General features: G+C 50.0%; 10 protein-coding genes across 10 annotated transcripts; 5 read left to right on the top strand and 5 right to left on the bottom strand.

Annotated features, from left to right (window-relative positions):
* Positions 1-1,756: 1,756 nt before the first annotated feature.
* Positions 1,757-2,713, top strand: GUITHDRAFT_63672 (hypothetical protein; the record flags this gene model as incomplete). The annotated part of the gene is made up of 1 exon (XM_005841208.1): positions 1,757-2,713. A coding segment is annotated over one exon (957 nt), but the record flags the coding sequence as incomplete, so codon positions are not given.
* Positions 2,714-3,232: 519 nt separating this feature from the next.
* Positions 3,233-4,456, top strand: GUITHDRAFT_63391 (hypothetical protein; the record flags this gene model as incomplete). The annotated part of the gene is made up of 1 exon (XM_005841209.1): positions 3,233-4,456. One exon carries the CDS (start codon positions 3,233-3,235, stop codon positions 4,454-4,456), a length of 1,224 nt encoding a protein of 407 aa, XP_005841266.1.
* A 2,267-nt stretch (positions 4,457-6,723) lies between these two features.
* Positions 6,724-8,317, bottom strand: GUITHDRAFT_132045 (hypothetical protein; the record flags this gene model as incomplete). The annotated part of the gene is made up of 4 exons (XM_005841210.1): positions 6,724-7,919; positions 7,973-8,037; positions 8,144-8,230; positions 8,295-8,317. 4 exons carry the CDS (start codon positions 8,315-8,317, stop codon positions 6,724-6,726), a joined length of 1,371 nt encoding a protein of 456 aa, XP_005841267.1.
* A 1,492-nt stretch (positions 8,318-9,809) lies between these two features.
* GUITHDRAFT_99764 (hypothetical protein) lies at positions 9,810-10,816 on the top strand (the record flags this gene model as incomplete). The annotated part of the gene is made up of 5 exons (XM_005841211.1): positions 9,810-9,965; positions 10,022-10,062; positions 10,110-10,197; positions 10,386-10,478; positions 10,664-10,816. The coding sequence occupies 5 exons, from the start codon at positions 9,810-9,812 to the stop codon at positions 10,814-10,816; spliced, it is 531 nt and encodes a 176-aa protein (XP_005841268.1).
* Positions 10,817-12,700: 1,884 nt separating this feature from the next.
* Positions 12,701-13,268, bottom strand: GUITHDRAFT_99765 (hypothetical protein; the record flags this gene model as incomplete). Its single annotated transcript, XM_005841212.1, has 3 exons — positions 12,701-12,790; positions 12,851-12,991; positions 13,038-13,268. 3 exons carry the CDS (start codon positions 13,266-13,268, stop codon positions 12,701-12,703), a joined length of 462 nt encoding a protein of 153 aa, XP_005841269.1.
* An 820-nt stretch (positions 13,269-14,088) lies between these two features.
* VPS60 (vacuolar protein sorting protein 60) lies at positions 14,089-15,060 on the bottom strand (the record flags this gene model as incomplete). The annotated part of the gene is made up of 5 exons (XM_005841213.1): positions 14,089-14,275; positions 14,323-14,421; positions 14,495-14,640; positions 14,685-14,736; positions 14,812-15,060. 5 exons carry the CDS (start codon positions 15,055-15,057, stop codon positions 14,147-14,149), a joined length of 672 nt encoding a protein of 223 aa, XP_005841270.1. The 3' UTR covers positions 14,089-14,146.
* A 700-nt stretch (positions 15,061-15,760) lies between these two features.
* Positions 15,761-16,684, top strand: GUITHDRAFT_99767 (hypothetical protein; the record flags this gene model as incomplete). Its single annotated transcript, XM_005841214.1, has 1 exon — positions 15,761-16,684. The coding sequence occupies one exon, from the start codon at positions 15,761-15,763 to the stop codon at positions 16,682-16,684; it is 924 nt and encodes a 307-aa protein (XP_005841271.1).
* An 85-nt stretch (positions 16,685-16,769) lies between these two features.
* Positions 16,770-18,063, bottom strand: GUITHDRAFT_160619 (hypothetical protein; the record flags this gene model as incomplete). Its single annotated transcript, XM_005841215.1, has 6 exons — positions 16,770-17,108; positions 17,165-17,372; positions 17,421-17,537; positions 17,585-17,698; positions 17,750-17,833; positions 17,980-18,063. 6 exons carry the CDS (start codon positions 18,061-18,063, stop codon positions 16,828-16,830), a joined length of 888 nt encoding a protein of 295 aa, XP_005841272.1. The 3' UTR covers positions 16,770-16,827.
* An 807-nt stretch (positions 18,064-18,870) lies between these two features.
* GUITHDRAFT_160620 (hypothetical protein) lies at positions 18,871-21,666 on the top strand (the record flags this gene model as incomplete). The annotated part of the gene is made up of 16 exons (XM_005841216.1): positions 18,871-19,291; positions 19,341-19,581; positions 19,631-19,714; positions 19,759-19,916; positions 19,964-20,077; positions 20,122-20,289; positions 20,394-20,501; positions 20,545-20,594; positions 20,642-20,693; positions 20,738-20,791; positions 20,883-20,960; positions 21,097-21,222; positions 21,272-21,337; positions 21,384-21,455; positions 21,502-21,542; positions 21,585-21,666. The coding sequence occupies exons 1-16, from the start codon at positions 18,962-18,964 to the stop codon at positions 21,664-21,666; spliced, it is 1,824 nt and encodes a 607-aa protein (XP_005841273.1). The 5' UTR covers positions 18,871-18,961.
* A 375-nt stretch (positions 21,667-22,041) lies between these two features.
* Positions 22,042-24,104, bottom strand: GUITHDRAFT_160621 (hypothetical protein; the record flags this gene model as incomplete). The annotated part of the gene is made up of 8 exons (XM_005841217.1): positions 22,042-22,064; positions 22,093-22,170; positions 22,213-22,363; positions 22,473-22,607; positions 22,652-22,850; positions 22,898-23,169; positions 23,214-23,853; positions 24,097-24,104. The coding sequence occupies 8 exons, from the start codon at positions 24,102-24,104 to the stop codon at positions 22,042-22,044; spliced, it is 1,506 nt and encodes a 501-aa protein (XP_005841274.1).
* Between the last annotated feature and the right edge of the window lie 22 nt (positions 24,105-24,126).

The following is a 24,126-nucleotide window of genomic DNA, read 5'->3' on the forward strand; positions in this document are numbered from 1 at the left end:
ACCCCCCCCCTCCCGGCCCATATATTTGAAGTACCAACAAAAAACGCCTCCCAGTCCCGAACCCAATGGCCCACGCCAGATGATCAGTGCCAAGCAGTTCAGTGTTACTATGTGACATCACCTTCCGAGTTCTTCACTCAAAGACATCACCTATCCATGGCGACACAAGTTCGACCTTGAAGTACTACAAATACATGTGTCCGTGGCACTGCAAACCACTGTTTCTGATGAGTTGGTCGCAAAATTAATCGAATCAACCTCGGAGGCTCCACCTCACTGGCCAGACGAAACTATTTCCTCAGTACACCTGAGCCTTGAATGTCGGTCTCTCCGGCAATCACAATGCACAACGAACCCCCATCTCGCTGAGCTTCGTCCACCGGGCCCGGGTGACCGCATGAGACGCAATACCAGGCTGAACTTCTCGCCGTCTTCAAGAACTTATCCGACTCTTACAAAGCGGCTAATTTTATCTATTTACTAGTTATTCATCAGTTAGTTTGTACCGTGCCAGTCCGTTTCAATCAATCATAGTAAACCTCATCATATCAACATCAGCAATGTTCAAGACCGAGCAAAAGGTTAAATCGATTTCAGGTGCTATCAAAGTACTGCTGCGCTGCGCAGCGGCCGCTCCGCTGTCACACCCGGGGGCCGCTCGCCGGACTCGGGCCGGGAAGGGATCCGACTCGAAGATGCCAATTTTTCGAATCTCTTTTTGATTTGGCAATTTCCGTCCACAGGGGCAACCGTGTGACCCGGGCTCAACGATCCTCCTCGCCGTTGAAGACGGAATCTTTTTACTCAAAGTTAAGACGGAATCAGTCCGACGATCAGGATGTTCACTCCCGGAGGGGCCGGGCCCGCTGAGCAGGCCCCCGTTACTGCGCCGAGGCGGAAGTTGGTGACTTTTAAGTGTTGATGCCGGCACGGTCCAAAGTGCATGTAACGGTAAAAACTCGTAGGCGGTCTTAGGAGCGATACCACACTGGTTTTAGTGAGATACTGTTTGAAATGATTGGGCTGAGGTCAAGAGGGCTAGGACCTGGAACCAGCTGTACTAGACCTGGGTCGTAGGAAGTTTCTATCTGGCTATATCAGTACATAATAATAATTCGTCTTGTACGAGAGTGCTATGATTTTAAAGATATTTTATATCTCCACATTTCACATTTTAGTACCTTTTATGAAAATCAAACTGTACCAGTCCTTCTGAAAATAAAACACTGCTGGAAGGCGCGACATGGAGGGGCACGGAATGAGCCTATGGCAGGCATACCTTCATGGTAGGAGCGGAGCAGGCGTGAGGAGGAAGAGCGCAGGAAGTAGAGAGTAAGGAATCAGACGAGCCAAGAGTTCCTTGCCGACACTGTTGCAAGGAGTTTCAAAGAGTATCAGCGGCAGATAGATTAGCTCCTGCCCAGTATTCACTCATTTGAATCTATTTGACAAGTCAAAGAGAGGCGGTTCTGGCATCTGATTCGAAGACGGAGCAATTGGTTTTCATCGTAATCCTTTCAAGTTTCCCTTGCAGTTTTGTGGTGGGATTGCATTGGATGTGCTGTTGAGTGCAGGACAAAGTGATCTCAACTCGACATTTATTTCATCGTTCGCGACGTCAATGGCGAAGCGAATTACGGTGCAGACAGTAGGCGAGAATGCAAAGCGAATAGCTATGTTGTGCTTTGATACTCTCGATGAGACAAAGCAGCAGGCAGCTTCGAAGCTTGGATTTGATAATGTGCGACTCTTCAACATGCATGGAGCAGAAATAGACAGTATCGATCTAATATTACACGACGATCTGCTTTACGCCACATGCAGCACAGTGACGTCACTCGCTCACGCCCACGCGCATCAAGGAAGAGATGATCAAGAGACTGCATCAGTTGCGAGGTCGGACATCGGAAAAGAATCTAATTTTCAGGTCGGCAAGAAACTTGGCACAGGGGGACAGGGTACAACTTTCCTTGCAGTCGATAAGAGAACAAATCAGCAAGTCGTCCTAAAGAAAGTGTTTTGCACTGGACTCTCTGAAACAAACCGAGCGATAGAGGAAGCTGTCATGCTCTCACGACTGAAACATCCTCGAGTTGTGGCTTACAGCGAAGTATATCTTGGGTCAGAAGAAAGCAAGGGCAACTATGTCGGGATTGTGATGGAGTATTGCTCTGGAGGAGATTTGTATCATATGCTTTGCAAACAACGAACTAAGAAGAAACCATTGAGCGTGAGACGCGTGAAAATGTGGATCTTGCAGATGTGCGAGGCCATTGCTTTCTTGCATACACAGAATGTCGTACACCGGGATATGAAGCCCATGAATGTGCTTGTTGATAACAACGGTGACCTCAAGATTGCTGATTTTGGTCTTGCGAGGCAAGGTGTGACAGCAACGAAACTGATCTCAACTCAATGCGGAACCCCAGGATATGAAAGTCCTGAAGTTCAATTGGGTCAGTCGTACGGGTTCAAGACAGACATCTGGGGTCTTGGTTGTATTGTATGTGACATGACGACTCTGAAGTTCATGCATGAAAGACCAGGATCTCTTGCAACTCAAGTTCAAGTTGATCCGAAGGCAATAGTGAAAGTAATTCAGCCTGTGTCGGAGCTGTACGGGCCAGATATTCATTCTTTGCTTGCTTCGATGCTGCAGTCAGACCCCAAGCAGCGACCTTCGGCAAGTGAAATACTTGAAATGAAATTCTTGCACAATTATTCTAAGGGACAGGGAAATGTTGTAGCAGACCAGGTCAAAGATATCAACAGATCCGTCAACAGCTCAACAGAAGCTTCTCCTATGCCTGAGCGCAGCAAGTCACAGGTTGAAATTCCCAAGTTAGCGGCGAAGCCTCCGGTCAACGTGACCAGAAATGGGGCTCAAAATGGAGATACTTTGATAGTTTCTCGACAAAGCGGGGGTGATGGTTATTATCAGACTATCATGCAAGCTCTTCGAAATGCTAGCGAGGGCTCGACGATTGAAATTCTTGAAGGAAGATATCAAGAAGAGATTTACATCGACAAACCTGTCACAATACAAGCAAGGCAGCTCTCCTCTGGTGAGTTTGCGGCTGTTGAGATCTACAATACATCAATACGGCCTGTTGTGATATGCAACTCACCGGATTCCACGTTGAAGGGCTTGAAAATTAGACATCTTTCACAAGTTTCATCAGAGGGAAGGGAGTGCACAAGGTGCATAGACATTGGCGGCGGAGCGTTAACCATGGAGGATTGCAATGTCAAGAGTGTGTCTGGAGTCGGCATTGTTGTACGCGATGGAGCAAGGCTCAAAGCAACAAGGTGTATAGTGTGTAGATGTGGGCAGAATGGATTCTTCATTTTCGGGAAAGGGGGTGCGATTGTTGATAGTTGTGATATTTGTGAAAATTTGTTTCCCGGGATCGGAATCGACGGAAGCGTCGAAACCATCGTGCGAAGATGCAGAATCCGTCACGGCAAAGGAGATGGGATCAAGATCTACGGGAGCACAGGGGTCCTGCTGGAGAAGAATGACATCAGCCACAACGGAAGGGTAGGCATCGCCATCGAGGATGGTGCAAACCCCATTGTGCGTCAAAATGCGATCCATGATTCGCAGAGCTGTGGGATTTCGATCTTGAAGGGAGGAAAGGGCACCATAGAAGGCAACGACATCTACAGCAACGCACATCCAAATGTATACATTGCCAAGGGAGCCGACCCCGTCATCAAGGGGAATCAAATCCATCACGGCGGCAGTTGCGGCATCACATGTGTGGAAGAGGGACTGGGCACAATCCACGAGAACGAGATATTCAGCAATCTTTCAGTTGGAATCTACTTGATGAATGGAGCAAACCCGAAGATTTCTTCAAACGAGATCAGAGACAGTGAGGGAGACGGTATCTCAATTTGCTTTGCCGCCAAGGGAGTCATCAAGGATAACATTATCAGAGGAAACTCAGGCATTGGAATACTGATTGAGAGCGAAGCCGACCCAACGATAGCGAACAACCATGTGATCGACTCGCAACTCCATGGCATCAAGATCTGTCACAACGGTCGGGGAACTTTAGAAGGCAATGTCATTCGTGGATCAGGTTGGAACGGAGGTGGGGGCTCGGGTATAGTTCTTACAACTGGGTCAAGCCCAGTCATAATCGGCAACGAGATCGAAGGGAACGCAACCCATGGGATTCTGTCTATCGATGGTGCTGGAGGACGAATAGAGAAGAACACTGTCAGTGAGAATCAAGGGAATGGAATCACCTTGACAAGAGACGCCAAATCGACCATCAAGGGCAACGTGTTAAGGGCAAATGCTGGCTATGGTCTATATCTGTTTCAAGCTCCCAATGCTGTGATCGGACAGAATCAGATGGCAAATAATGGAAAAGGGGACATGAGAGCATTCAAGGACGACGATGTACTGACGAATCTTGATCGGTTGTCTGTAGGTGATATGTGAGCGATCGATGTACAAGCAGCAGAAGGGTTCCGTGTGGATTTTTTTAGATTAGAAGTGATGAGATTGACATGAGTAAACATAATCATACTGTATGTACGTATGCTATTTTGGATGCTTGCCTTGCCTTCAGTTTGACATCAGACCAAAAGTTTTGTGTGCCTTGAGGGTTCAAGGTGAATCCATCAAAGACTACATAGCAGAAGTGCATATCAATCAAGTGTGTCATTATGCCTTATATTCGTCATTTACATTACATTGTGATTTGCTTTCAGAACACCAACCTACAATACAACAGAACCTCAGCTCTTCTCTCGCCCAGTACTCAACGATTCCATCCGGCTTGACAAGGAAGCTTCTTGCCGTCGATGCTGCCGCCTTCAAGTTCCCGGCAGGCCTCGATGTAGGCTATCGACCTCGAGAGACACAAGAGGCGCTTCTTTCCCTCCTCAGAGAAGGTGACGAAGGAGCATGGCTGGATGTCGAAGAAGATGTCCGGACGGTTTGGGTCTCGCAGTGGTTTGCTGTACATTGGAACCGAGCAGATGACACGAGTGCTTGACGTCAAGATGAAGTGAATAAGTTGTTGGACTGGAAGAGTCTTGCGACTTTTTGTTCTCTGTTTCGCAGAAGCAACGTAGGCCGAAGTTGTCGAGTTGCTCTTGCGCTCGTGCCTTCTTTTTCACGCCACAGTCGATAGTTGCTTCCGTTGTAAGCGTGGAAGGTCAATCAGTCTTCAGCCTTCTGTTTCCAGCTATGTTCTCAAACCCTATTTCCTTACTTCGTGGATTTACCTGCAACTGTGTTGCATTGACAAAGCTCCAGCGAACGAGCAATTGTTGTTGTGTTGTTGTGTTGCTAACTTCTTCCTGTTCTGTTTGTTTCCGATCTTCTTGTCCCACAGACACCCTCAGCCCTTTGAGACTGTTCCTCTCCTCCTCCTTCTCCTGTGCTTGACAGCCCCCGTGGCGTCGTCTAGGTCTTGGCTTGACTGGAGGATATGCTTCGTCTGCTGCAACCTTGATAGTGATGCCAAGGAGGCAGAAATCTTCCTTAAAACATTTTTCAAAAGTATTTATGCTAGAAAGATGCCTTTTCGACTCATTGTTCCTTTTACTACAGACTGGGGGGCAAAAAGGAGGCTGGCCGCCTTACACATTTTTGGAAGATACGACGAATTCATTCCCCGAGTTTCAAATTCGAACCCCCAGCTTTTGAGATCTTGTGGCTGTCACACCCCGCCCCTCCTCCACTTCTCCCCTTTGAAAGAGGGGGTGGGTCCCATATTTCAAGGATACATGACAGAATTGCAGAGACTCTTCATGTAAACCCAAGAAGTCAGGGGACGACCAGTGCTTCGAAAAAGTCTCTCTTGGACCCAGGGGCCGCCCGTATCGTGACCTGGCGCGTGATATTGGGTGGGATAGTATGACAGTTTGCCCGGGGCGGACCGGGTTTATTATTATACTCTCCTTCTAATGACATTATTACTACTAGTACTCTCCCAGAGTCACTCGGCGATGTACTGGCAGTCAACCTGTCACAAGGTTGACACGGCCCGGTCGCGGCGGTCGCCGGGGCCCGGGCCACCGTCTTCTCGATAAAATCATCGAAAAGGATAGTTATCGTATCTCACACAGGAGGGAACAGGATTCTTTTCAGGACTTTCCCCGCTCCCTCCCAAAAAAAGAGCATCCCCCTACTCGCAATCCCTGCTTCCCACACTTGCGGCTCATTCCTTCTTCCCTCACTTGTCATCAGGCCCAATATAATTGCCTCCTGCCTTCTGCCTCCTGCCTCCTGTCACTCCTGCCTCCTGCCTCCTGCCTCCTGCCTCCTGCCTCCTGCCTCCTGCCTCCTGCCTCCTATACCTCGTGATCCTCCTGTCGTTCCCTCCAACACAAGATCCCCTCGTGTAGATTCTGTGCAGCACCTGGAAGATGCGAAAATACTCCGCTGATGGTAAGCCAATACTAGACCCAAACCGTCCGGACATCTTCTTCGACATCCAGCCATGCTCCTTCGTCACCTTCTCTGAGGAGGGAAAGAAGCGCCTCTTGTGTCTCTCGAGGTCGATAGCCTACATCGAGGCCTGCCGGGAACTTGAAGGCGGCAGCATCGACGGCAAGAAGCTTTCATGCCAGAGTGCCTTGCGTACATGATGAATTTTGGCTTGTAATCTTGTGCAAACCCTTGTATATAATCTTTGCTTGCTGTATTTTCATGTAACAAAAATCATTTCCAATGCGCTCAGAAGCATCGTTTCTGACTCAGTCGAACATTCTCAATAGAATCTTCGCGGATCCCACAACCTGCGAGGACGTATGCCTTCGCAACGCTCCTCGTACAAGTTCTAAAGCTCCACAATCGATTATCCTCGAGCGATTATCGGCACATCCTCTTGCCAGACTCCACAAGCCTCCACATCCGTGTGCTTGGATTCCGGCCTTCAACGGATGATTCTTCATCGCAACAACAATGCTTTCTATTCCATTCTCATTTGCAATCTTTCCCTGAATGACTTCGTTTTCAAAGGCGAGATATCCAAGTGCCCCACAGCACTGTTCTTGAATTGCAGCACAGCCAGGGAATTGGTTCATGGCCTTAATTATGATATCGATCCCTCCCAGTTTCAATATTTCATCTTGGTTCTGATTGTTGAAAGCTGACAAAAACCATAATGCTCCACATGCCTGCTCCAAAATAAATTCGTTTGAACTGAAGTTCTGCATGGATGTTATCAAAACACATATTCCATCTTGCTCAGAAATCATTGTTTTCATGGAAGAGTTCAAAGAGAAAATTCTCAGTGCTGCACAACCTTGTTCCTGCACCTTGACAGAGCCTTCATGCATCCTCATCCCATCAAGAACTGTCTGGACACACTCCGGGTACCTTGATATCATTGTTCGATGATGACAACTGGCAGCAAGCCATCCCAACACGCAATATGCATTTGTTTGTACAACTCCAGAGCACACATTCTCACTCATGACCCTCAGGAAGTTTTGGAAGGATTTCTCTGACAAAGGCCTTGATATGCAAGTGCGATCAACCTCAAGTCCTGTTGGACCACGCCATCCACCTTCAGCAGCGATTGATAGATTGAACAGGAAAGGGGAAATCTGCTTGGATTTGGTAATTGTTATGTGAAGCTTGGCTCCGCTAAATCTTGTGAAGTCCACCTTTTGAAGGTACGAATCTGAGATTTTCTTTGACAATTTGATGTTAAGCTGCACTGAAGAATGTTTTGAGGTCAGAACAACTTTCATATTTGATCTTATTGATTTTGAAATCTGCCCAAACGCTGTGACTTTCGATGAAATTCTCTGATAGTGGATTACCTGCATTGCCATCAATATTTTTCCAGTAGGCCAGATCAATTCAAGCAATCCGGGAATTGCCAACACTTTTTCACATATCGATAACTCATTGCTTGTCTTGGTCTGCACATTTGAATTCTTTCCTGACGCAAGGAAGTCAAAGAATGATCGCAAACACTAGGCATTTTCTTCATACCTTGTTTTTTTGTGTTCTGCTCGCCTCGTGAGCACTTGAATGTCTTAAGTTCAGGCGAGCCGAAGCTGTTTGGCTTTTTCAAACATGTATCAGAATTCCTCGAGACGATTTTTGCTTTCTTCTGAAAATGATTGATCAGTTATCGTGAACGTTTTCGGCCACAAAGAATACCTTTGTGATATGGTTTGGGGAATCGTTTTGCACATTTGTAATTGACTTGGAACACAGTCGTTTGTTTGTTGACTTGAGTCCGAAGGTCTACAATCATGCATAATCACATGGACGTAGGTGGATATGTCAACTCCGAAGACATGTTGCTTACCTCCTGTTGATCTTGATTTTCATCGTTCTCAAGTCTTTCTTCCGTCGTCGATTGACATTTTGAAACCCTCTTCTTCTGAGTCTTTGATCTAGTGCATTGATACACTGGCGATCTCATCTGACAAATCATCAGTTTTGAATGACAGAAAACGATTTCGACTGCGAAAAACAATCACCCCTTCTGCTAGTCTGTTCTTGAAGCTATCATTATTATTCCGCCACTAGCCCTCGGACTGATACATGCTGTACTCCTGTCATCTTTCTACAAACTAAATCACGAATACAACGAGCTTGTAGCTGCTCATCACGTGAAGGTGCGGCGGGCGGGAGCGCGCGTGATCGCGGCATACATGTATACATCAAGTTCCCGCCTTTCTTGAGTTTGCCTGCTGTCAATGTTTTTTTCCCTGATGGGTTTGCAGAACCCAACCGAGCGCGCCTCAGAGTAATGAGCGAGCGGGCGCAATGCTTGAGCGACAGGTCTACTGGGTGGCGATGAACAAGACGATGAGAGGAGAAGAGACGGGTTGACATAGTTGTGAGTCTTGAACATGTTACGATCGATTTGATCGCTTTGAGTTCGTGCCGCAAGCAGCATACGAGCAGCGCAGATGTTGCCATTATTGGAGCGGTCAAGAATGATGTGCAACCCAGCTTACAAACACCGGAATACTTTTGTTGCGTTTGTGCAGTTCTTCCTTGTTTGCTGCTGTTTTCTACCGCAATGCAATTCGTTTACAAATCCCTCTGTTTGGCTAACGAGATCAGCCATCGAAACTTCTCGCTCGATCACTTCATACTACTGTAAACCGCGACATCTTTACGCGAGACCGAGACAGAGACAAACCACCTCATGCAGGCTGGTCAGCGAAAGCGAAGATCATATGATCGGAGAGCAATCTGAAGAGCGCAAACTCATATGGAGGCAAATAGCAAAGGGCTGGAAGGACACTGGAGACCAGTCAAACTCAAAAGGAGTCAGAGTTATGATCTCCCTGCTTCCGAGAATTGCCATGCTGCCTAAACTCCAACAGAGTCAGCTATACATGCTCGTGTTCGAGAAATTGAACATGTACGCAAGAAGTAGGCATTACTCTGAGGCAGCACATAGCCTTTCTCTTTGTGTCTTCTTCCATTTGACTGAAAGCAATCATCAAACGCCAAACCAATGCACAGTCTGGATGGTCCATTGCCTTTTCTCTCCTGCAATTTCTCAGTCATTCTCTTCGAAGGCAGTCTCAGAACTTTTCTCCGATTTGTGAGCCAGAAAACTTGAAGATTGTTCTCGTGACTTACTGTCAGGATGAGAAGAACATTAAGAAAGAGTGAGACAAGGATACAGGAAGAGAAGATGAGAATGATTCACGATATGATACACTCAGGTCTTCTAAAGTCAATAGAACCATATCTGTTCGCTTGAGCTTGTCTTCCAGATGATCAGTTCTTGAGTGCACTAAAATACCTTCACTTACTGCGAGCCTCGAGTGAGTTTTGATATTTCTCGCGAAGAAGTAAGATGTTGGAATCAGATATCAAGCATGATGTTAAGACTTTCAATGCTATCAGCTCAAGCATCTTGGAAGCTTTCAAGCAATCTTCTCCTGCCGACCCCCTTACAGTCGCTTCCCAAATCTTTCTGGTCTACAGCTACATGACAGCAGCTGAACAACAGGTAAATGAACTTGTGAATTCATTCCTGGTGTTGCACATTTCAAACTTGTTTTTCAGCCAGACGATGTGACATGGCACCACCTTCTTGTGGCATGCAGGTAAAACTAGTGGAAGTGACTGGCAGCTTTAATGACTCTGTCTACAGATTGATGGGTGGTGAAAACTTGTCCGCAACGGAGACTATCAAATACTTCTTGAAACAATATCGAAAACAAGGTTCGATGATAGAAGTTGTATGTTTATTCAGGGGGTCATGGTTCTTTTCGATCACAGGAATTAGAGATAGAGCTCGTTGTGTACAATCTTTCGACATCACATCATTCAAGTCATTGTATGAAGCTCTCAGTCCAAGCAAGGAACAAGTCAAAAGACAGGCTCGTCCTCGCATCATCTGTTTGCATACCCTTACTGGACATTGCAGGGCAAACTTTACGATTACATCAAGAAATTTGTCAGGAAAGTTTACGGCACTTCGGCGTTTTGTGCTCCTTTCGGATCTTCGGTCAATGGGCTGGTCAGCTGCTGCTTTTGGGTGCATTTTCTCTCAACCCTTGTCACCATCAGGCAACGTCAGGAAGTGACGTTGACCTTCTACTCTGGTTCCGTCAGACTCCCGAAAGAAGAGAAGAAGCCGTCAAGAACTTTCGAAAACTTTTCTTCTCTCTCAAGAAAAGGTTTATCTAAGTTTTTTGTGGCCAGGGATTGAGCGATGCTGATAGCCCAGGCATCCAAGCGCAGCCACTTTTCCATGCTCGTACTCCCATCATCAAGCTCAACACCTCGGATGGTGTGCAGGCAGACATTGCCCTTCAGGTTCCAGCCATTGCCATGTCTATCAGGTCAAGCGATTAGCTCGGCTTCTTCTGACTGCCATCCCTCCTGGTAGTTGACAGAGGATTTGAGCCCTGTCGAAGATGCCGTTCTGCTCATCAAGCGAAGCTGCCAGATCGACAAGCGGTTTCGTCCTCTTGCTCTGCTGATTAAGGCAAGACTGCAGCTCACAAAGAAAGACGAGTGACCCGTGATCGTCTTGTAGACTTGGGCCAAGCAGAGGAGAATCAACGACGCGTCCAAAGGAACGCTTTCTTCCCATGGATACATCGCGCTTCTCTTGCAGCTCTGCCAGCAGTCAGAGCCGAGCATCCTTCCTCGCACCGGTGATTGAGGAAAGTCTGTGAGACACAGTGACCAGACAGGCAGAGAAAATCCTCGACGAAAATTTCTTCTGGGTTTCCAAGAACAAATCCTCTCTGTTGCAGCTTTTCCTCCTCTTTTTGTCAGACATTTCATCCTCCATGCATCGACCCCCCCTCAACGCAAATCCTGGTGTCCTCCTACTCGCGCAAGATCCGCTTGACCCTTCCAACAACATAGCCAAGACAATCAACCCACATGGATTGAAGAGAATGCAGTTCGAGGTGATTCATCCCCTACTTTGCCACTGTTCCTCTTCATATCACTGAACTTTCTACCGAAGGTTGACCGGGCAGTGGAGCTTCTTCGTTACGACGCCATTGATATTCTTCTCTTTGAGAATCGAATCTCAAAATTTTAGCAACGCGAACTCCCCAAAAACGAGTTTCCATAGTGACAGCAGCTAAAATTCTCTCTCTGGTGTGATTTCTAGGATGATTCAGGGCCCTGATTCGTTCTCTGCCCTGATGTTAAGCGTTGATAGCCAAGTGGATAGGAAAGAGACGTCAGCTTCCCACACCTCTCGAGACTTCTCCTCCTCCTCGTCCCACTCTTCAACTAGATGCATCAGCGCTCCTGGATATATGATGAGCACTCAACTATTGTTGCCACTGCAGGGGCAGACTGAGAATATCGGGAGTTTTCGGTGCAGGAGCAAACTGGGAGAAAGTGCAGGGAGGAAGAGGAGGAGGAGGAGGAGCAGGAGAAGGAGGAGGAGGAGGAGGAGGAGGAGGAGGAGGAGGAAAACTTCACCGAAGTAGTGATGGCCAAGAAGGCTTGCAAGGTAAAGCATGCACATGTTGAGACCCGCGAGACCCGTCGAGGGATGAGAAGGAGACGAGGGATGGAACTCAAGGACATGCAGCCCAGGTCTGGCACTCAGCATGTTGACCATGCCAGCTCCTGCTCGCTGCTATCACTGCCATGAGACAACGGGAAGCAGCGAACCGTGCGGGCCCACAATGGCAGAGGCACAGGAGAGGATTGAGAGGAGAACGACGGGATGCAGCCCAGCGTCTGAATCGAAGACGAAGAGCTGAAAGCCTCGAGCCTCTACCGCTGAAAGAATCGTTTCTTCCGATCGCCTGCGAGGCTTTGCTGTGAGCGAGAGCGGAAGAAACGACAAGAGGAGGTGAGAGTGGTTGGTGTGAAAGGTGAGGCAAGATGGCAATGGAGAGACCTTGATAGTCGCCGCGTTCTCCCGCTCCTCCGCACCAACACAACCAGCGGAGTTTGAGGATGAAGACAGGAAGTGAGATTGTTATCCTTGTGACAGACATCTAGACAAGTCTGCAGAGACTCTCCACCCATCTCCAGATCCACATGGTCAAATGACATTGACCGGAACCTTCGGAAGAATTCGTCTGTAGCATAGGAAAGGAACGAAGAAAGTAAGTGCGAGCGAGCAAGACGAACGTATGAAAGGAGCAAAGGAGGGAGGGAGGGAGGGAGGGAGGGAAGGAAGGCAGGAGGGAGGGAGGGGGGGAAGGGAGGGAAGGAAAGGTCCTTCACCTCTCAAGGAGAGCACGAGAGGAGGAGACGCTATTGCACATCGAGTCGGAGACACGAAGTAAGTCTGCGAGTGTACTCGGAGGGGGCCAGAGCAGAGTCGATGAGGAAGAACGCCGAAAGCTACAGCAAGGCGTCACTGGAGCAGTAGGGCAGGTCAACACCTGATAGATACTCCTCGACCATCGACCTCTCGGCACTGTGAGGAGTGTCGGACGACAGGGGGACATGCAGGAGGAGGTCAGAATCTCCCAGCAGCTCTCGTGCTATCATGATCTTGGGCAGGCATTCAGCCACGAAGTGAAAGATGGTGTGTCCCCATGGCTGGCAAGGAATCCGTCAGGCGGGAGAGCAAGAGGGAGCGACTGACTTGAGACAGCACGAGCACGCGAGCATGCCAGGTCAGACCCTCCCAACGCTCCTCGTCCACCAGGTCGCCGATCAGATCAGGTTCCCTTAGACGATGGCAAACTCCATGCTCTTCTGGACTCAACACGACGCGCCCTTGCGACGCTATGCTGCCATGGCGCGTGACGACAGCATACCCCTTGAGCACCCAGAGGGACGGCTCCTGCCAGCTCTTCAGCCTTCCTTCCAGCATGTCAGCGCTGTTGTCTCACCTGCGTTGGAACATGCGGGAGGAGGGAGGAAGAGTTCGGGCAGGCAGAACCGAGCTCCTCGTACCACCAGAGCTCTGCTTCCTGGCGAGGAAGACGTAGGAGCTCGCAGAGACCTTCCTGCAAGCACAGTGACGTGTCGTGCTATCAGGAGAGACACGCTCACATGCAGATGTACCCTCGAGGGAGAGGAGGAGGAGGAAAAGGAAGGAAGGTTGAGGGTTGAGATGCACGAGACATCGATGCTCGTCCCTTCTACCCTCCGTTGTATCTTCGCAGCGAAGCTGGCATGGCTCCAGTTCCTCTCGTAGTGAGATGGTAGGTTGGCCTCTTGCGCCTTCACTGCCGCCGCTAGCAAGAGACACAACAAGTTCGCTAGCCCACACGACCTCTGCGACATGCAGGCATGCTCTAGGTACAGAGAGGAGCGAGGAGAGGAGGGAGAGGTGCGAGGACCGGGAGAGGGCAGCTGGCAGACATGGAGAAGGATGCGGCAGCGGGCGGGAAAGTAGAGGCGTAGGAGCGGGCGGGGAGCTGCTGAGAGGGGCGGTGCGGGCAGGGAGGGAGGAGGCGCAAGGGAAATCAAAAAGCTTCAGATGTACGAACAAGGAGGAGCAAGGTGACGGGTAGAGGAAGCGATCGAGACAACATTAAGGAAAGTGCAGGCAGAAGTTGATCCAGGATAGACAAGGATAGGGATGTGTGCGTGATGACGCCGCTGGAGAGAGCAGTGCAGGGTAGCGATGGTTATGATGATACGACGACGACTACACCCATGTCGACGATGAACGTGGAGGAGGAGGAGGGGGGGGAGGAGGATTTATCACTTGAAATATTACAAACAAGCATCAGCGCATGGCGACTAGTTCGCCACCATGGGAAGGCCAAACTCGTCAACCTGCTCGTTAGAGGATATCGGCCTTGCTGGCTGCGGAGCCTCCGGCGCTGCGACTTCATCCTGAAGGTACGCGGGAGTTTCCGACTCGCCGAGCTGCTCAGAGTCAGATGAGGGAGGAGACAACAAGACGAGCAGCTCACCTCATCGTCCAGCGCCAGCTGCTCGTCAATGGCCGCGAGCTCGTCGTCGAGATCGGCCTCGTCGATGTCGTCCGATACTCCGTAGCTTCTCGCCATCGCCTGAGGGGGGCACATGAGCACAGCAGGAGACGAGGAGGAGGAGGAGGAGGAGGAGGAGGAGGAGGAGGCAGACCTCTTGGATCTCGTTGGTCATGTCGAGAAGGTCCGCCATGTCGTCCAGGTTGTCTTCAATGTCGTCGATGGACACATTCTTCATCTCGGCCTTGAGAGCTGCTGTGCCGCCTTTCATAGCCTGAGATGTGTTGATGGCTGTCTTGACTGCAAAGATCTCAGCGCTTGCAAGACCAGGCCATACACCTCACTGTTCTCATGCGCAAACGAAGCTTGTTCCATGTTCCATGCCATGCCTTCTAGCTGCGTGACGCAAGGGGAAGAAACAAGGCAACCGATCAGACATGCTCGGCACACAACAAGTCACGATGTGTCTACCTGATCTCTTTGTTGCTCGATCATCCGTTTTTGCTTCAATATCTGCAGCGCTCTCTGTTTTATCCGATTTTGTGCAGGGCCAGGTCGAGTTGCTTTGATTTGAGTCTTGAGCGTTAGAAGCTGTTTGTCCAAACCTCTGATCTTTTCTTCCAGCACTCCAGTCCGCTTGTTCACTGTATCCGTCGCATCTGTCAAGCTCGGAGGAGGGGGACCAGGCTCCTTCTTTCCACCAAATAATCTTCGCATTCTGAATGGTTCAACAAAGAGTCAGAGCGCACACCGCATCGTGGTCCTACTATTTGATGCTCTGAACCAGAGTCCTCATGGGATAAAGCAACACAAAGATAGAATCAATTCAATCAAATACTGTTCAAATGTGACTCAAGCATCTGGCTCTTGTCCCTTTTCAATAGAGTGAACAAGTTTTAGCGATGTTCGGCTATGAAAGCTCTACAAACTAATGCTCTCTCTATGACCAGCCGTAACTCTTTTGTGAAATGTCATACATATCACCAAAGAGATGCGCGCATACATCATTTGTCACCATTCAATGATTCTCTACCCTCCCTCTCCCTCGTTTCCCTTCCCTGCTCCCACCAACATGGCAGAAAACTACAGCTTGTCTATAGTCAAACAAGAACAGACTATAGTCAATATTCTTCCGAAGCCGACCCTATAGTCAATAATCATGAGCTTGTAAATGCTTCTAGTCAATATTGAAGTCCGTATAGTCAACACTACAGTAGTCAAGTGTTGTAGTCAAAGGGTCCGCCGGGCTCGCCCCGCCATGCAGTCTGGGAGTACGAGTGACGGGCGGGAGGGCCGCGCGTGCAGGAGGGAGGAGGGAGAGGATAGCGACGTGAGGATGGACAATGACAATAGTAGAACGCCTCCTCCACACGTTGACCACATGGAGCCCTTGGATGATGTCCTACCAATCTATCACTCCATGGTCCGCTCGTTGAACAAGGAGCCTACCCTTACCCGAAAGGTGAAGATCTACGCCAAGACTTTGCTCACATTTCTCGCGCTTGTGCTCTTCTGGTATGCAATCTATGAGATCCTGGGATACATGGTTGTTGGCAATGTTACAGCCTTTGTTGCAAAGATATCAACCCAAACCAATCACACGATTAGCCAAGGGAACCAGACCTCAGTTGATACCCAAACCGCCAAGCATCTTGAAGGATGGATCACACTGGCAGTGGGTCAAAGTTACTTCTGGTTTGCAGTCTTTCTCCTCGTTGCCAGCCAGGAAATAAGGTTCTGCTCCCTCTCGAGGCCAGTCGATGATAAGGCGGACTTGGGTGAGGGGGCGAATGAGGGTCTTGAGGGAGAGGCAGAGCAGGCGGCCGGGGCAGTGGAAGGAGAGGAGAGATGCTTTTCGACGGCCAAGAAAGGTTGGCAGACACCAGCGTCATACATCCTCAGATGGAACTGGAACTGCATGCTGGGGGTCATGGCATGGATGGGGTTGGACTTCACGTGCGATTCTGTCCATATCATCATTCAGAGCCTCAACGGATTCTTTCCGAGGTTAGCGATCAATCTCGCGTTTCTCCTCGTGGCCAACATTATCTTCATTTCGTTGAACCAGATCAACGGGACGGTGAGATCGCGAGGAGGGGGTCTGTACAAGAAGGCGAGGAAGGGAAAGCACTATTTCCGGCTGAACGGGGCCCGCGATTCAAAGCGCGGAGGCTATGCACATGCTTCAGATAAGGCAGCTGAGAAGCTTCTGAAACATCCGGCACGGCGTCAAGATTTCTTTCAAAAGTTGCCAGGAAGAACTGGACCCTTGATGCCTCCCTTTCACAGGTTTCACCCCGCAACCTCATCGAAGCAGAGTGCTTCAGGTGAAGAAATCGTTTAGAAACGCACAAGGCTTGATAACTGGAGCTTTTGCGCGATGTTCATAATGTAAATAGCTAATTTCAAAGAAGCATACGAATGTGATACCGTTTGAATGAAGTTTTATTCTCCTAGGACATCTATACGGTTGATACATCGACGCCATCAGACTTTGACGCCTGGAAGTTTCTTGCCCTGCCCAGCAGGGTGGGTACCATACTCCCATGGCCAGGAGTAGAGGTTGACACCAGCCTTGGCAAAATGCTTGTCATCGCCTTTGATCTCGTCGGCCAAGGGATTCTTCTTCATATTCACACCCGACTGCGCAAGTCGCGATCCCGTGTCGAAGAAGTGCTGGTAGAACTGCAGTTGCAGAGGGTTCTCGTCGTCATGCTGCTCGGGCATCACCTTCTCCTTCCCTTGTGGCCAGGAGTCAAGAGCTACACCTAGAAATATAATCGTCACTGGCACACACACATATCTTCAATGCAGTGCAGGTCACCTTTCTGCGACAGCTTGTTGCCATTGCCGTCAACAGGGAAATAACCCGAGAGATGGAAGTTCTGATCAAGCTTGGATGTGGACCTTGTAGCGAGCTGCTGCTGAGTAGCTCTTGAAGCTAGCTGTACATTTGCTTGCGAGTTCTTTGCTCTCGCCTCAATGATTGAGTCAATGTCCCCGCAATGTTGAATGCACAGCTTGTCAAAATCCTGCCATGGGGTCGTTATTGGAAAGGCTATGGAAGAAACCAGTTTCACCTCAACGGTGAAGAACTTGTCTCTGAACCCGCATTCATCTGGGCAGATCTCGTTCGGCCCAGCATTCTTATATGTGAAGATATCTTTGGGGTAGTCTACATTTCCATACATCAACATCTGCACAACCCATCTCAGTCAATTTAGCACAGGGAACATAGACATACTTGAGGTCTGCCCTTCTCACTCCTACGAGTCACAAGGCTGCCAGCTTTGATGCGATTCTGATTAATCTTGTCGATCGGAGTGTTGTCAGTGATGACATCCCATTCTGAAATAAGCTACCACAGAAAAAATATCAATATCTTTACATCGAACAGAGGGCACGATACCTTTGTCGGCTTCGAAGCTGTCTGTCGGGAGATGCTATATGCAACTGCAATGCAAAGAGTGAAGCTCCCGGCAGCGATGAGGAGCTGTTAAGTCATTGGTGAGCACTGGCCAAAAACTTTGAAAGCAGAAAACACTTGGATGCTAGCCAACATGAACCACCCAGTTGGTATGGAGGAACAACCAAGGAGACAAAGAACAGAACATATGACAACAATGAAAAACAACACACCTTCCTCAACGAGCTGGTTTGCTCCCCTCTCCTCCTGTGCGATGTGCTCAAGTTTGCCGTGCCATATCCCCCCATTCCGGCCATTGTGCGGCTCTTCGCAATACCCAGACCCGCCTCAGATCTCCATAACTGAACCACTATTATTATAACCGGATCTCGGAGAAATGACCCACCCTCCGACTTTTTGTGGTAGACGAGGGGGTGGGGTACTAGAGACTCTTCTGGTGGTAGGAGCAACTTTTAGTAGAGATTGAGACCCGAGAACTCTTTTCGCAAAGATTAGCATAAAATTGATATTATATTGAATATTTGACTATTGTACTATTTATATTTGAAATTTGGCAACAATATTTGGAGAACCTTTTTTCGAAGCACCCTCTTGGAAAATGTGTATGCTTGTCTGAATTTCGAATGCGCAATTCAGGGAATGGCGGGAGAAAGGAGCAACGGCAATGCTGGCAGGGCATGCAAGCAGAGATGCGAATGTAGAGAAGATACAAACTAGTGGCGAAGAAAGTTAGATCATGGTTTTGGAAAGAAGATCGCGCTGACAATTACAATCCTGCGAAGGAAAGTCAGCAACTGCGAAATCCAGCAAGTAGCCTCCAAGTCGTACATTTCAAATAGACCAGGGAGAAGGTCATACTATAGCAGAAGAGAAGAAGAGGCCACATTGTCATGAACATAGTACAAGTTTGGTGGGAAAACAACTATACTCCATTGTACGAGTCTATTTTAGATGTACGAAGAAGACATCGGTTGATCTAACGAAACTCTCTAAGCCTTGCCACTTTCACAGAGATTGAAAAGTGTTGACTTTAGGGCTGACTTATTCCAAAGGAAACTAGTGATCTTGACTCAACATCGACTCAAAGCCTCGTCGTCTTGCATTGGACGAACTGTTTTGCTCAGCTCTCAACTCTAAAGGAGTCCGAGGTATCAGGCCTCCTCTCAAGCAGGCCTCTTGACTACCAGCGTCGTCATGCCAGCCCTGTCTGAGACAGACATGCCGTTTGCGAACAAGTCTGACATGTTTGGAACTGACTCCCAACGTCATTCGAACTCCTCCAACCTGTCCTCCAACTCTGAGTTCGTTGGGAGCTCTGCGGATGCAGGAGTTGGATCAAGAAATGCAACCCCGTCCTGGCAGCATCCGAGCGTTGTTCATGATTTCAGGAATCAAGGGACTGATCTGAGAGCCTACCTTGCCTCCCTTGAAAAGGAGTCACGTTCGAGAGATGCCAGGATCGCTGACTTGAAGAATTTGGCTGAATTCCTTGATTCCCAAAATCCTTCAGTAGCGCAAGAGCAGGTAATCCCTCACAATGCTTCATGCTAAGGCGTCTAATGGTGTTTGTCAGAATGAGCCTAAGCTTCCCTCAGAGTCCAGAAGGGCAGATAGCAGAGGGGAGTTGGGCATGAACAAACAAGGGGCAGGATCATTGTCTGAAGCTGCATATTCTAATCTGCAAGGCACGGAGAACCTTCGATATGCTTTGAACTCCTCGAGTCAAGAGGGTCAAGCCTATCATACGTCTCCCGGGGTCGAGTCCTTACATGAAGATGCAGAGCACTCAGAGACTGGCTCTGAAGGAGACAACGGTTGTACTCGTCCCCCAAGACCCTCTTGACTTCTCACTACCTCCTTCAGATGAAGTTGGCAGCACGACCAACACTCCCATGAAGGCTTACTTGAATGACTTGAGTCCGCAAAGATATCAATCGTTCGGCGCAGGTGACGTCAGTTCACCAGACGTCTGTATCAGTGACTGCTATCAGATCACGATGCAAGTGATACATCTGAGTACTCTGATTCTTCAGAGGGTATCCACATGGAGGCTGGAGACGAAGTCGGTGGGGCGTACAGTGATGATAGAAACCATGACCTCAGCTCCCGCGAAGCTCTTCTGCGTCATCTGCGATTTCTCAACAGTCAGGTGAATGTCAGCACTTGAATGTTCTGCTGTTGAGCTCCAGCCCTCAGGTGGGAATCGAGTCTGAACCGGTGGAGGTCACGTCAGGACGCGACTCAGTCCGGTCTGACCTGTCGAGCAACATGCAAGCACATGTGTACTCGAGTAGCATGAGGACGGCGATGGTGATGAGATGCTCTCCGGCCGACTGTCAAGTGACATCGTACAGACTGCTGACCACCCCGAGGGGAGGAGGCTTCAGGAGAATAAGCCAGAAGTGAGCTATTCAGACCCAGTCATGCCGACGTTTGAGCCCAAACATCAGTCCTGGTCATCCAGTCTGAATGATGGAAAGCTCCGTGAAAATCTCGGATCAAGAGAGAACCTCAGAAATAATGTAAGTGCATGACAAGAAATCCACGCTATACAGTATGTGATCTTTCTTCGACTATGACTCAATGAGACAGTGGGTTCGAGATGCTTTCTTGACTTTGTTTTCAGCATGCGGATCTTGGGCAGGCAAGCATGCATTATGTGGATGAGGAAGATCCGCACAGCAAAGAGTATCACCATGGACTGAACCACAATCGAAGATTCCCATTCCAGAGAGTGAGTCTGGATTTGACCACTACGCTGCTGATATGTCCTTCAGTCCATCAGCGAAAATATCTCAGCTGAAAGAGCAAACAGCACGAGGTCAAGGTACCACGAAGGTGGCTGGTTGACAGAGGAGTTATCGTTTCGCACAGCATTTATGAGTATAGGGCGCAAGAGCTGCAGAAGCGATTGAGCATCGTTGAGGTAGCCCAGGGTCCTACATGGAGACTCCTGACGGCTTGTTGAAGGCGGAAGCTCAGACGTACGCGGACAGTCTAGCAGAGATGCATCACGTTCTCAAGGTGAATCTGCTGTTCGATAGAGAGTGTTGCTCAAGCGAAAGGCAGAACACGGTCGACGAGGCGTTGGAATATCGGTTGGCTTGGCTTGCAGCCTTCATGCCTCTTGCCTCTCACTCTTTTCTTCAGCAAACGAGAAAAATCTCTCAGGTCGCATATCGAGCGACTTCAGGTAGAGCATGGCGATGACGACGGTGGTTCTGACTTGGGTAGATGGAGAACAGAAGACATGCGCACAGTCGTGCAGCCGTGGAGGAGGTTCGAAGTCAACGCCTCCCCCCCGCCTCCCCCCTTACTATCCCTGGCAGATTTACGTGCAGAAGTTGGAGGCATCTAGGAACGAGAGGGACATGCTCACCCTCCAGCTCGGAACAGCATACGAGGAGATCGCAATGCGGGATGCGGCGCTAGCCGACTCAGCGGCATACATGCAGGTGCAGTCAAGTTATAAGGATGGAACGATATGGTTTAGGCTCGCTGCAGGCCCTGAAGCGGCGCAATGCTGAGCTGCAGATTCAACTGAGAACTCTCCTCCTCGAGAGGAACCAGGTGGCAAGAGGAGGGTATGCTGTGCGCGTGTAATGGGATGCAGCAGGGGAAGGCGGAGAAGGCGCAGGCGTCTGAGAGCGAGGACAACATCTTCGGTCTTGCGCACATCCGCTCCAAGGTCGATGCGATGTCCTTGTGCGATGAGACGCCTTGACGTCACACAGATCGAGGAGGCTGTCAAAGAAGCTGCGCAACTGAAGGAGAGGTGGGAAGTTTGGTCGTGCGTTCATTTCTGATGAGACGGCAGTGAACGGAAAGACAAGATCAAGCAGCTGAGGATCAGATGGCATCCGGACAAGAATCCTGTGCTTCAGGTGACACCTTCCTGACGTCCTTGCTGCCTGCGTTTTCCAATTAGAAGTCTGAAAGTTTTGTGGCTGAGCAGGAGTTTGCGACGGAAGTCACCAAGATCATCAACGAGACCGTTCAGAAGTACAAGCTCTGAAGTTGCTCAGTTAACAGGTGAAGCCTCCCTGCCTTCGCTCGTGCTCACCCTCGGAGCAGTCTTCTGCTCCCTCCCGCCTCGCTTGCTTCCTTTATTTCATCAGCTTCAACTCGCGGAGTCTTTCTAGTAGAGGGTCTGCCGGGGCCCCGTATATCTCCCACTGGTCGAGGATGTTTTGTGCTGTGTCCACGGCCTGCTTGTGACTCGCCTCCTCCGCCCGCTGCTTCAACCTCTTCATCGCCTGTGCCAGCCCTGCCGCCTACGTCAGCCGCATTCCCTCCTCTGCCCTTCCGTCCCATGCACATCTCACCTGCGTTGAGATGCTGCTCCCGGATCTGAGGGATCGCACACCACAGCCCGATGGCATCAGCGGCGGCAGCAGCGATGGCTGGCGTGCGTTAAGTCGAACCCCAAGAGAGGAGGAGCTTACCGAGGTTAGGAGAGTCAAGCATGGCGCGTACAAACGATGAGAGGGAAGCGAGCTCTAGCACTCTCACGGCGCTGCACGGGTGCCGGCTTAGCGCTCGGATGAGCATCAGGGCTGCGGCAGAGTTGGCGATGTTGGTACCCTCCAGCCCCTCCTTGCACATGCAGTTCATTGCCCCAAGGAAACTCTCACTGCAGAGCTGCCGGGCCATGTCCTGCTAGAGCTTCTTACATGCCTACACCTCCAGTCCTCCCTCCTCTGACCTCACTGTGTGCCAAGTAGGACAGAGCCATGACGGCCATTCGCCGTAGCTGAGCTGAAGTTTGCTCCTCCTGCACCATCCGCTGCAGCTGATCGACCACTCCTGAGCTTCTCCACACATCGAACTTCGCGTCGATCTGGCAGCAGGTCAGGCAGCCTTGTCAGGTCGTGACCTCTTCACCGAGGACTGGAGGATGGAGATGGGCGACGCAGGCAGCAAGTGGTTCCGGTCGTCCTCCCTCCGCTGCATGATGAAGCATGGCAGGTCCCCCCAGATGTGCGGAATAAGGCGGAAGTCGAGGAGGTGGAGGCCGGGAGAAGGAAGACGTCGGTGCAAGGAGACCAACACGGTCCCTTGCTTCAGCTCCATGGCAACCTCGCTGGTGCAGACGATCATGAGGGACCGCAAGGAGTGCAGGCAAGAGACCTCAGCTCCTTCACCTCCTCCTCGCTCTTGCCGAGGAGATCGATGAAGATATGGCTCGCTTCTTCCCAGGTGACGTCCAGGCTCGATGCTTCTTCAAGGCTCACCTCCCAGCTAAAATTGTCTGCCACCTCCTGCACCTGTGCAGCACATTCACAGACAGAAGCTTGCAACCCGAGGATGCGTACTTGGTTGCTCTCCATCGACTTCTGCAGGATTTCCAATCGCTTCCTGCTCTCCTCAACTTTCATGGTGTTTTCATCGATTCCTATCACCTGGCATGCGTCATTCATTTCCTTCAGTATTCTTGCAAGTCAACCAGATCGAAGGGGTGAAGAAGGCACGTCGCTAGGGTGAGCTCGCCGCTCCCTGACGTCAAGTCCATCAGCGTTCCTCCCTGTCTCGGCAGAGCTTCAAGCACGCGCAGCGCGCGGACAAGCTCGGCAGCAGTCTCGAAATTCACATCCCCGTACTTCATGTTCTCTATGATCTGCTCGTCTTCGGCATCCCCTGGCTGCTCGTCCGCCTCCCCCTCCATCACATCTTCTTTGAAAGCTTCCTCCCAGATCCCCTTTGCTCTCTCATGCAGCTCACGCGTTTCCTCGTCGAGGTCTTGCAGCTGCAGCGGCCGGATCCCTTCCATGCTGTCTGGTTGTAGCACAGAGATCAGTTCGCGGATGCCGAGATCTTGCTTGCTCGCTTCCCCGGATGCCAGCTGCTCTTTGATCTCCCTTACACGCTCCTCCTCCTCCTCTTGTGCGAAGGTCAAGACTTGATCATGCATATGACGCGGAAGCTGCCAACTCACGGCGAGCCTGAGAGGTCGGATTTTATCTCTGCGAATGCTTGATGGTGAGCACACGATGGAGTAGGAGCAAGAACGGATCCTGTCTTCCCATAGTATCCACGAGCCCTTGCAGCACGTAGACATGCGAGACAGAAGGCTGGTAAGAGGATACCTGCCGAGCAATTCACTCCTGGAGTGGCATTCGTGCAATTCACTCCTGGAGCAGAATAGGCACGAATGCCTATTCTGCTCCCTCCTCTCCCCTGCTCTCTTCCTCCCCCACTCTCCCTCCTCCCTCTTCCCTCCTCCCTCCTCCCTCCTTCTTGCCCCCTCCTTCTTGCCCCCTCCTCCCTCCCCAAGCTTCCTCCTCCCCTCTTCCCCTCCTCCCCTGCGTCTTCCTGAACAACTATCGCACCTGCGCATGTTCTGTGAAATGCAGCTTTAG

Source organism: Guillardia theta (genome assembly GCF_000315625.1).
Source record: "Guillardia theta CCMP2712 unplaced genomic scaffold GUITHscaffold_3, whole genome shotgun sequence".
Lineage (NCBI taxonomy): Eukaryota > Cryptophyceae > Pyrenomonadales > Geminigeraceae > Guillardia > Guillardia theta.